The sequence below is a fragment of the Saccostrea cucullata genome, unplaced genomic scaffold, assembly GCF_032062105.1.
Source record: "Saccostrea cucullata isolate Sc308-1 unplaced genomic scaffold, CSIRO_AGI_Scuc_v1 ctg10444, whole genome shotgun sequence".
NCBI lineage: Eukaryota > Metazoa > Mollusca > Bivalvia > Ostreida > Ostreidae > Saccostrea > Saccostrea cuccullata.
Genome location: NW_026922465.1, coordinates 1 through 12,670, shown reverse-complemented (window position 1 = coordinate 12,670; position 12,670 = coordinate 1). Strand labels below are relative to the sequence as shown.

Sequence of the window (12,670 nt, the reverse complement as noted above, 5' to 3'; positions counted from 1 at the left end):
AAAACAAAAAGTGTTGAGGGGATTTTTAAAGATTGGAAAAATAAATACAATTTTAAAAAAGTATAAATAGAAACATGGTACTAGTTGTGGATGGCTTCATTATCTAACACCTCCAGTAAAGAAATGAGTAGAACAATTATGTAAAGAAACTGAGGGTTATCTTATACAGGAGGGAGGAAAAGATATCATACCACCTCCCTTGATGGTAGAACATCCTGCAGTATTTATACCACCTCCCTTGATGGAAGAACATCCTGTAGAATATAAACCTCAGGAGGAGGAGGAAAAAGAAAACATAAGACCAAACAAACTCTTGGAGGATATTAAGGCTCATTATCAAAATAAACAGAAAGAAAATACAGGTAATGGATATATTGCTTACTTAAAACAAGACAGAGGTAGAATAGCCAATAATTGGATATTTAATTTAACTGGGTGCAGACAGGAAGATGTAGATCAAATCATTGGAAGTGATTATCAATACTTGATCTTACAAAAAGAAAGGCATCCAGAAACTGGAAAACTTCATCATGTGAGAGGATTCATTCAAATGAAAAACAGAGTTCAAGGGAGATACATGTACAGAAAGATTCATAAATTAACCTGTTTTGAGATGTCTTACAGCACCCCAGAATTGGAAAGAACTTTTTATAGACAAGGTGACTATGAAGAATATGGAGTTCTAAAACCTGATGTGAGAAACAAAGAATTAGTTCCAAGATATTGTAGATTTACCTGAATAAAAAAAAAATCTTGTTTTATTGTGTTGTTGTTGTTGTTCTATAAAAACAAGGGTGTTTTGAAAAATAGATTCATTTTACATCATGAGTCTCCAGGAGATACAAGGTGATTTACTCAACTGTGAGGTAGAAGCTATTGTTCATCAATGTAATTGTTTAACTGTAAAAGCTCATGGATTGAGTCAAAGTATTGCAGAGAAATTCCCACAAGCCAATCTCTATGCCACTCGCAGACCTCTAGGGACTAGAAATTTAGCCGTAGAAGAAGATAGAGGAATTCCAGGCACTATTAAGGTGTTTCCCTCACAAACTCCTGTGGTCATTTGTTTATTAGCTCAATGGGATTATGGAAAAGCAAGTCACCGACCTAAAAGAATTTCCACATATCAGGATACCCCACAAAACAGAGAGAAATGGTTTCAAGCCTGTTTACAAGAAATGGGGGAAAGTTTACCTTACCAGACTTATGCTTTTCCTTACAAGATTGCCTGTGGACTAGCCCAAGGAGATTGGATTCATTATAGACATTATATTGAACAATTTGTACACACTTATGAAAAACATGTGTACATTCTTCATCATCATCATCATCATTAATTGTGTGTTTTCATGTGATGTAAAATAAAGAAGAAAAAAAAGTACCTTTTTATCTGTCATACTCTAAAGTCTGTTTAAAACAGGAGATGAAGGTCCACCGCAGTCCCCATGCACTCATAAGCAGATCTCTGGGGGGTCAGTAGAAACACTCAAGTAGTTTTTCTTTTCCCCTGTGATATAATGTCAAATATTTTAATGGAAAATTCAGAAATTCATCAGCACTTACAGATAAAAAAACTTGCTATCTTTATAGTATAGATTTCCATTATCAGATTTTATTTTTTATCCATTTTAAAAATATAAACATTTTAAATAATTATCTTAATAATAATAATTAAATAAATTAAAATGATATTGAAACTTTTTTTAGATTCAAGTTTTGTTTTTATGTTAGTTATTTCACTGTATATTTCCCAAAGGAAGACCAGCAGCCAGGCTTCACTTCACTTAGAGAATGGATTGGTTAGGAACAAAACATATCTTCCAGGTTTGAGGACTGTATAGAAAAATAAAACCCATTTTTTTTTGTTATTATGATTTAAATTACACGAGACAATGCCTCTTATAAATGTAATGCAAAAATTAATATCTCATATATATATATGGATTCCTATACTCTAATCTTTATGGTATTAAATTCATTAAAATGTTTTTTTTTTAAAGACAGATTTTATTTAGGATTGACTTTTTAAATGAAAAATAGCAATTATACTTTAAGCACACTGACAAAAACATTTTCTTGTTACACAGAAATGGGTTATTTAGCATAGCTGACATTAAACATATATGAATGAGGGATAACATAATCACAATTATAAAAATGCAAAAACTTTAAAATGACCTACAGGGTAATTACAAACAGCCGCCTTTTTCACTGGGGTAAAATTACCAAGATTCTTGGCGCCTTACTTTAAAGACAATTATAAAAATAACATGTACAATGTAATCATTTTTTTTTTATTTAAGTATGTGACGACCAAAAACTACGAGATGCTTACACATTTTACCCTATTTTTTTCCTAATCTTCATGTTGTTTTATTCATATAAGTTTAGTGTCTTGATCTGTTACAGTTTAAAAGATTCGGGTAATATTATCTTCTCATTTTGGTATTAAAAAAAATCACGTGACCGGTGTAAATTTTTGAAAAGATATTTGATTCCGGTTACTCTACATATTTCAGTCTATCGCATAACATGTCCAATAAAATCATTTCTAATGCTTGGGGATATCAAAAATATAAGGCTTTCCGTAATAACTAAGTTTATGCAGTTTTTCTTTTCTGCGGAAGTTGTTTTCATTTTGTTTCCAGTGGGACTGACATATTTCAAAACTACAAAAAAGATGCTATAATGTATTTTGTGATCACCTAAGAAAGATTCCATAAGAAAAGTTTTTATTCATTTGTTCACTTCCTGTGAAAACCGGAAGTGATGGTGGACAATCTTTTCCTGACAAGTTTTGCCTACACATCAAGATCTACCACTTGTAAAAGGTTGGTGTCTTAATCTCTTACCCTTTACAAGATTTAGTTATGATAACTTCTCATTTTGAGGACTGGAAATCACGCAACCGGAAGTGAATTTTGATAAAGGGTTCTGTAGGAGCCCCCATATAGTCACAGTTACTGAAGACAGTTACATCTTAATAACATATCCAAAAATCATTACAAATACTGCATCTATTGTGAAAAGGTAGGTCAAAGGTGCACACATGCTGCTGGCTCTGATGAAAAATATTTACTGGAAAGAAAAATACTCAAATTATGAAGCTTTTCTCTTATAACCGGAAGTTGTGTTCTTTGTTTTCGGTGTTACTGACTTTTTTTCAAAACTACAAATAAGATGCTATTGTGTGATAAAAAAGTTTCCATAAGAAAAAGTTCAATTTTTGGACTTCTTTGATCAACCCCAGCTGTGACGACCGGAAGTGACGACAGACGATCTTATCCCCCATGGAATTGCTAACTCATCAGGATATACCACTTGTCAACGTTTGGTGTCTTAATCTCTTACTGTTTAAGAGATCTAGCTATAATAATTTCTCATTTTGAGGACAGGAAATCACACGCAAGCGGAAGTGAATTTTAAAAAAAAAATAGTTGATGTTACTGTAGACATTTGCAGTCTGAATAACATATCCAAAAACAGTTGCAAACACTTTATCTATAAAAAAATATATATTGGAAAGAAAATGTTCAAATTATTTAGTTTTTCTCAGACTGTAACCGGAAGTTGTCGTTTTTGATTCCGGTGGAGCTGATATATTTTGAAACTACAAATAAAGCGCTATAATGTGATGCAATAAACGTTCCATAAAAGAAAAGATGAAATTTCCGATTTTTTGACCACTTCCTGTGACGACCGGAAGTGTTGGCGGACAATCTTAACCCATATGTTTTTCCCTTTTCGTCAAGATATACCACTCCTATAAGTTTGGTGTCTACATCTCTTACCGTTTCAGAGATATAGCTATAAGAACTATTCATTTTGAGGACAGGAAATCACGCAACCGGAAGTGAATTTTCCAAAGATTTTTGACGTTACTGTAGTGATTTGCAGTCTGAATAACACATCTGAAAATCATTTCAAAAACTTTATCTATAAAAAATATTTATGGGAAAGAAAAATACTGAAAATATGCAGTTTTTCTCTTATAATCGGAAGTTGTCGTTTTTGTTTCCGGTGGGACTGACATATTTCGAAACTACGAGTAAGATGCTATAATCTGATGCTAAAAAACTTTTAAAAACGAAAAGTTGAAATTTTCGATATTTAAGAACACTTCCTGTGACGACCGGAAGTGACGGTGGACAATCTTAACCCAATTGGATTTGCCTACTTATCAAGATCTATCATCCCTGTAAGTTTGGTGCCTTAATCTTTTACCGTTTCTGAGATTTCACTCGGATTAAATATTTTTGAAAAAAGCGGAAATCGGACATATCTGACGACCGGAAGTGAATTTTGAAAAAATGAAAAAAACTTCTCGGGGTATTTTCATTCTCTATCATCTCTGAAAATTTCAGGAAAATCCGTCCAGCCATCTCTGAGAAATCCTGCCGACAAGATTTGGGGAAAAAAATAATAATAAGAATAATAACTAGAAACTCTTGTTGCTAAAGCAACAAAGAAGGTCTTCCGTTCTCCTCTATTTATCTGCATAAATGAGCTTTAATCTATGTTACAAATCTACAAATAAGATGCTATAATGTGATGTAAAAAAGTTTTCAATAAGAAAAGTTGAATTTTTCTATTTCTTTGATCACGTCATGTGACGACCGGAAGTGACGGCGGACAATCTTATCCCAACTTGTTTTGCCTACTCATCAAGATCTACTACTTCTTAAAATTTGTGTCTTAATCTCTTACCGTTTATGAGATCTAGCTATGATAACTTTTCATTTTGAGGACAGGAAATCACGTGACCGGAAATGAATTTTACAAAGATATTTGATGTTACTGTAGACAGTTGCAGTCTGAATAACATATCCAAAAATCATTACAAATACTTTATCTATAAAAAATATTTATGGGAAAGAAAAATACTCAAATTATGCATAACATGTTTTTCTCTAATAACCGGAAGTTGTCGTTTTTGTTTCCGGTGGGACTGACATATTTCGATACACAAAAAATAATATGCTATAAACATATTGGCATTAGATGCAAAAAAGTTTGAACAAAGAAAAAGTTGAAATTTTCGATTTCTTTGATCATTTCCTGTGACGACCGGAAGTGACGGCGGACAATCTTAATCCTTACTGTTTTTGCATACTTATCAAGATTTACCACTTCATTAAGTTTGGTGTCTTAATCTCAAACCGTTTATTAGATCTAGCTATGATAACTTTTCCTTTTGAGGACAGGAAATCACGTGACCGGAAGTGAATTTTACAAAGATATTTGATGTTACTGTAGACAGTTGCAGTCTGAATAAAACCCACAACCCGTTTTAAAAAATCATTACAAATACTTTATCTATAAAAAATTTATAATGGGAAAGAAAAATACTATAAATTACGAGTTTTTCTCTAATAACCGGAAGTTGTCGTTTTTGTTTCCGGTGGGACTGACATATTTCGATACCACAAATAATATGCTATAATATGATGCAAAAAAGTTTGAAAAAAGAAAAAGTTGAAATTTTCGATTTCATTTGATCACTTCACTGTAAAAATACACGATATAGAAGTGACGACGGACGATCATAACCCAATTGGTTTTGCCTACTTAAAAGCAAACTGGACTGTTCACATTCGCCGTTCACTTGTATTTTTTTTTCAAATTCAAAATTCGATGGATATGATAATGGCACTCATTTTTATTTGAGCATGAAATTGGACATTTATGAATGATTGAAGAGCAAGTGAATTTTCAAAACAGAAAACAAGCTGCAATGACATTTTATAAGTATAAATACAACATAAAATTTCATTTGTGACAAGTCATTGTCATCGGGAATAAACTTACAATTTTTAGATGCACTTAACTTTTTACTGATACTTTTGGAACTAATGATCAGTTTGAATTTAACCCATATTTTAATAGCTAGGTAAAGAAACAATTTTTGATAAACTCCGTAAGCATTTTCTATATAATCAATTATAGGCTTATACACACTAGAGGTTGACCAATTTCCCCATAAGTTACAATTTTTCCGGGGAAGTATTTAATACCTAGATAGTCAGAAGATTTTCAAAGATTTAACTGATTTTTTATATATTCAACCTGAGTTTGAAACTCCAAATTTTCACCCATTCATAAATTTTGTCTTGTTATGGTTCCTGCATTTCACGTACGTTTGGACCAAGTTTATTTAATACAATGCCAGATCTGACTGAAGTATAGATTCAAAGATGGTACAAAGTCATTTTTTTCCCTCTATAATCAAAGTGTTTAATATACCTAACACCAGATACCCCTCGATATAAAATTAAATATTCACAATTTTGGTAGATCATGCTTATTTAAATACAATTTAAAGGCATTTTTTAAAGATTGCTTGCTTTAATAAGGGACAGTTCACTTAATTTGTTTTTTTTCAAAGTCAATATCATTTTTTAATTTTTGCCCATCCCACTTTATTGCTGGGTTGGTGCCGGGGAACCGTTTCTGATTTCTATTTTTGCAATAAATAGCATTATATGCATAATTTATTGTTCAAATTCATTAATTTTAGAGAAACCAAGAGATAAAAGAATTTTTGTTTTTACCTGTTTTTTGTTTGTCAAGCAAAAGTAGTTTTATAATTTATCTAGATTTCAACTGAGTGCACTTTTGGGGCTGGGGGGGATAGGGGGTCAACTGAGTGCACTTTTGGGCTGAACTTCTTAATTACAAAAGTTGTTTACATCATTTATTTTTTTAGATAGGGGGTTCAAGAGGAGTGCAGCCCCTGTGGGGATAGCCGGGTCAAGGGAGTGCAGCCCCTGTGGGGGATAGTTGGGTCAAGGGAGTGCAGATTAGGGGGTCTGTGGGGGATAGCTGGGTCAACTCAGTACAACCCTAACCCTAACCCTAGGGGGAGTAGGTGGGTTAGTACAGAGCCCCTATATGTCCTATACGGGGTGTTTACACTGTGTTTACATTATACACTACGCTGCTACTACGATTCACAACGCTGCTACTACGATTTTGGCAGCGAGTCAAAAGAATTTGATTATGACGTCACTCATTCACAGTGATTTTCCGAAAACTGAAAAAAAAAACAATAACACACAATAGAAACAAGAACACAGATTTTATTCAAGTAAAAAAATACAACAATTTACTTTTTCTTCTTCTGGGCCTTATCGGTCATCAGGGGTAGTTTCCTCTTGGGTTCCTGAGGTTTTTTCTCCAGTTTTTGTATTTCTTTAACCAATTGTTGATCCTCCTCATTCTCTGTACACTGATTAGCCCAATGACCAGATTTCCCGCACTTATAGCACGAATCCTGTTTTTTTCGGGGACAATCTGGGGCCCAATGCCCTAACTCTTTGCAGATGTAGCATGGATCCGTCTGTCTGGTTTTCTTTTTTTCTCCTGATCCCCCTTGTTTTTTCTGGTAAGTGCTTCCTCCTTTCATTTTAGTGATGTAACTTTTCAGATCAGTCAGCTTGTTGTCAAGACCAGACAGCATGTTGACAATCCCAGCCAGAGTTGTATTTAATAGGCCCATATCTTCTTTATTCGCATATGCTGGAAGATTATACATACCCAAATCTAATCCCACTGCATCCTGTGACTCTGGCATGGGGGCTCCTACATACCCTTCAGGTATCACATAGCTGGGGTTGTGTGGAGTATTCATCATTGCTTCTGCCATACTATTTTCACGTCTGTCAAGTTCGAAGTGTCAAGCAAGACTGATTGTCAAATTTTACAGTTTTTTGCTTTATATACCTGCTGTGGGGCGAGTGCACGTTTTACCTACGTTTTTATGCTGACTACGCAGGTAATACTTGGCAGCGAGTCAAGTTTGTTTAGGGCCGTGTGCAAAAAATATGCTGACTACACAGGTAAATACTTGGCAGCGATTCAAGTCAGGGGGGCCGTGTGCACCTTTGACCTACCTTTTTATACCTGTTGCATCACCTGTGAGGGGGGCCGTGTGCAAAAAAAAATACGATAGACCTACGTTTTTTATGCTGACTACACAGGTAAATACTTGGCAGCGATTCAAGTCAGGGGGGGGGGATTCCATACATTTTCTATGTCGACATATGAAAACAATTCTGCCCCAGAAATGGTACGGACTGAACCTGACCCGTTATTTCGGAAAGCCTTACAGTTTCCTGACTCATCCCCAAGCGGGCAAAGTGATTTTACTGTGGCAGGACATAGATGCGATGGAGAAAGTATGTATTCAATACGGAATGAAATACCTGGAAATTTCACACAGGCTAGGAAATCCGTGACTTTTAATACCAGCCTCAATCAAATCTACGAATTACCCCCCGAAGACCGGAGAAGTCCCTGGATGGCCCTAGTAGCGGATCGAATACGATTTCGGAGGAGAATTCGACAGTTAGAAGCATTGTTAGTTTTTAAGAAATAAAAAAAAAAAATCATGTAATACTACATCAGTGTTATGTTATTTTTATGACTTCATCTTTATACAGTCGGGTTCGGGTTCGGCGGCCATAGCGAATTTCGGCGAGATTTTACCCCAGTGAAAAAGGCTTGTAATCTACCTTGTAGGTCGTTTAAAGTTGTTTCACATTGTTTATAATTGTGATTATGTTATCCCTCACCTATATGTTTAATGTCAGCTATGCTAAATAACCCATTTCTGTGTAATTTGAGAAAATGTTTTTGTCATGTGCTTAAAGTATGGCCTGCTATTCATGTCATCATTTAAAAAGTCAATCCTAAATAAAATCTGTCTTTAAAAAATACATTTTACAAATGACATTTAATATGATTAGAGTATAGGAATCCATATATATATAAGAGATATTCTTTTTGTATTACATTTATAAGAGACATTGTCTCATGTAATTTAAATCATAATAACAAAAAATGGGTTTTATTTTTCTATACAGTCCTCAAACCTGGAAGATATGTTTTGTTCCTAACCAATCCATTCTCTAAGTGAAGTGAAGCCTGGCTGTTGGTCTTCCTTTGGGAAATATACAGTGAAATAACTAACATAAAAACAAAAACAAAACTTGAATCTAAAAAAAAGTTTCAATGAGATATCATTTTAATTTATTTAATTATTATTATTAAGATAATTATTTTAAATGTTTATATTTTTAAAATGGAATAAAAAATAAATAAAATCTGATAATGGAAATCAATACTATAAAGATAGCAAGTTTTTTTATCTTTAAGTGCTGATGAATTTCTGAATTTTCCATTAAAATATTTGACATTATATCACAGGGGAAAAGAAAAAAACTACTTGAGTGTTTCTACTGACCCCCCAGAGATCTGCTTATGAGTGCATGGGGATTGCGGTGGACCTTCATCTCCTGTTTAAAACAGACATTAGAGTATGACAGATAAAAAGGTACTTTTTTTTTCTTCTTTATTTTACATCACATGAAAACACACAATTAATGATGATGATGAAGAATGTACACATGTTTTTCATAAGTGTGTACAAATTGTTCAATATAATGTCTATAATGAATCCAATTTCCTTGGGCTAGTCCACACCCAATCTTGTAAGGAAAAGCATAAGTCTGGTAAGGTAAACTTTCCCCCATTTCTTGTAAACAAGCTTGAAACCATTGCTCTCTGTTTTGTGGGGTATCCTGATAAGTGGAAATTCTTTTAGGTCGGTGACTTGCTTTTCCATAATCCCATTGAGCTAATAAACAAATGACCACAGGAGTTTGTGAGGGAAACACCTTAATAGTGCCTGGAATTCCTCTATCTTCTTCTACGGCTAAATTTCTAGTCCCTAGAGGTCTGCGAGTGGCATAGAGATTAGCTTGTGGGAATTTCTCTGCAATACTTTGACTCAATCCATGAGCTTTTACAGTTAAACAATTACATTGATGAACAATAGCTTCTACCTCACAGTTGAGTAAATCACCTTGTATCTCCTGGAGACTCATGATGTAAAATGAATCTATTTTTTAAAACACCCTTGTTTTTATAGAACAACAACAACAAGAATTTTTTTTTAAAAAAACAAGTTTTTTTTTTATTATTCAGGTAAATCTACAATCTCTTGGAACTAATTCTTTGTTTCTCACATCAGGTTTTAGAACTCCATATTCTTCATAGTCACCTTGTCTATAAAAAGTTCTTTCCAATTCTGGGGTGCTGTAAGACATCTCAAAACAGGTTAATTTATGAATCTTTCTGTACATGTATCTCCCTTGAACTCTGTTTTTCCCCCCGCCCCGGGTACGATTTTTTTTTTTTTAAAAAAATTTTTTTTTTTTTTTTTTTTGGAAATTTTAAAAATTTTTTTTTTTAAATTGTTTTAAAATTTTTGTTTTCCCCCCTTTAGATTTTAAGGGTTTTGGGTTTTCCCCTTTTTTAAAAATTTCCCCCCCGGGAAAAAACCTTTTTTTTCAAAAAACCCTTTTCTTTTTTTTGGGGGTTTTTTTTTGTGAAATAAAAAAATTTGGGGCCCCTTTTTTCCCCCAAAAAAAACCAAAAATTTTTTTGGGAAAAAAAAAACCCCCCCTTTTTTTTTTTCCCCCCGCCCCTTTGTTTCCCAAAAAAAAGGGGGTTTTTTCTGTTTTCCCGAAAAACCCTTTTTTTTTTTTTTTTTAATTTTTAAAAATATTTTAAAAACCAAAAACAACAAAAAAAACAAAGGGAATTTTTTTTAAAAAAAAAATTTTTTTTAAATAAAATTTTAAAAAAAAGGGGTTTAATTTTAAAATTTTTACAATTTTTTAGCATTTTCTTTTTTTTTAAAAAGGGATTTTCTTGTTTGGGAAAATTTTTTCCTTTTTCCCCCGGGGTTTAAAACAAATGGGACTTTCCCCCCCCCCGGGGGGGGAACCAAGAAAAGGGGTAATTGGTTTTTTTTTTTAAAAGGGATATTTTAACCAAAAAACTAAAAAATTTTTTAAAGGGAAAAATCCCCCCAAACATTGGGGTTTGGGGGTTTTTTTTTTTAAAACAAAATTTTTTTAAAAAAAATTTTTATTTTCCTTTTTTAAAATTTTGCTTCCCCCGGGGCGGGGAATTTTTTTTTTAAAAAAACCCTTTTATTTTTTTTTTTAAAAAAATTTTTAAAATTTCCCAAACCCCCAAAACCCCCCCAAAAAAAAAAGGGGGGGAAAAGGGGTTTTTTTCCAAAAAAAAAGGGGAAAGGCCCCCCCTTTTGGGGAAAACAAATAAAAATTTTTTAAAAACAAACAAGGAAAAAAAGGAATTACCTTTAAAAGGGGTGGTTTTTTTTTTTTGGGGGGGATTTTTTAAATTAAAACCCCTTTCCCCTTTTTAAAAAAAAAATTTTTTTTTTTTTATATGGGAAAAAAATAAAAACAAAATTTTTTGGCCCAAAAAAAAACCCCCAAAAAAAAAAAAGAACTATAAAAAACTTTAAAACTTTTTCATTTTTTTTAGGGAAAAAGGGAAAATGTACAAAAGCTGTTTAAAGGAAAACCCTACCCTTTTTAAACCCCCCTTTTAAAATTTTTTAAAATCTATTTTTTATTTTTCCCTTTTTAAAATTTGGGTCCCTTTTTGGTGGGAAACAATTATTTCCTTTTAAAACCCATTTGGACGGGGTCCAAATTGCCAGGGGCTTTTGGGGGGGGGCGGAATGGTTTTTTTCTAATTTCAGACCTGTTTTTTTTTTACTCAAAAATTTTTTTTGTTTTTAATTTTTCCCTTTAAACTATCCCCACTTTTTTTTTCCCAACGTATTAGTTAAAAAATTCAGAGGGCCTGTTACTCAGAAAAATGCCTTTGGTTTTGGGCTCCTTTTTATGGGGGTTATTAAAGGGTTTTACAACCTTTTTTCCCCGGGGGAGACAGGGGGACTGGGCGAGAACCCACCAAAATACCAACTAATACCTTTGAAGGAAAAGCTAAATAAACTTAAAAGGGGGGAAATAAAATGAAAAGGGAAAATAAAAATTTTTTGGGGAAAAATTTTCCCAAAAATTTAAATGGGGTTTTTTTGTGAACCGTTTAATCCAAATAAAAGGGGGGATACCTTTAGGCTTTGACTTCTTAATATTTTCTTGTGTTTTTTTTAACCCCCCAAAATTCGTACAGGTTTTTTTTTTAAGACTTTTTAACTTTCCGAAAAACCCCTTTAACCCCCTTTTTAATCGATCTACACGTAAATCCCCCTCTTTAAAATGGAAATACCGGGCCTTGGGAAAATTTTTTAAAGGGGCGTTTGCTTTATATCGTTTTACCCGGTTTTAAATTGGGGTTTTTTGGTTTTTATATTTTTTTCCCCCCAAAAACCAGCTTTTAACCTTCGAAGGTTAAGGGGGCTTTATAGGATATATAAAACCATAAACCGGAAAACCCAAATCCGTTTTTTTTACCTGAAAAGAATGGGTTTTGACCGAAATTTTCCAGTACGGTTTGGTGTCCTATTGGGGGTAAAGAAAGAAGGATTTAAAGGAAAATTTCGAGGAAATTCCCGACCCATTAACGGACGGGAGTGGTCTTGGGAAAAAACCAATCAAATTTTTTTTTTTTTTGTTTTTTTTTTTTAAAGGACCCCCTGAATTTGATAAAGAATCAACAATAAAAAATAAACCTCATTTTTTTTTAAAGGAAACCCCAAAAATTGATTTTCTCAATTCATTGGGTTTTTCCCCTTTTTCGTGGGGTTTTATAAAAAGTTAGGATTTTTTTTTAAATTTTTATGGTGTTAGGGGGGAAATTCCATTTCCCTAAAAATTTTTCCCCC

The 12,670-nt window shown here is 33.2% G+C and overlaps 1 protein-coding gene and 1 long non-coding RNA gene across 2 annotated transcripts; both read left to right on the top strand.

Annotated features, from left to right (window-relative positions):
• The first annotated feature begins 824 nt into the window (after window positions 1-824).
• Window positions 825-1,804, top strand: LOC134261801 (uncharacterized). The gene is made up of 2 exons (XM_062744197.1): window positions 825-1,283; window positions 1,757-1,804. The coding sequence occupies exons 1-2, from the start codon at window positions 825-827 to the stop codon at window positions 1,802-1,804; spliced, it is 507 nt and encodes a 168-aa protein (XP_062600181.1).
• A 6,591-nt stretch (window positions 1,805-8,395) lies between these two features.
• Window positions 8,396-8,966, top strand: LOC134261800 (uncharacterized). Its single transcript, XR_009990888.1, has 2 exons — window positions 8,396-8,516; window positions 8,865-8,966. It is a non-coding gene; the product is annotated as an uncharacterized LOC134261800 (long non-coding RNA).
• The last annotated feature ends 3,704 nt before the right edge of the window (window positions 8,967-12,670 follow it).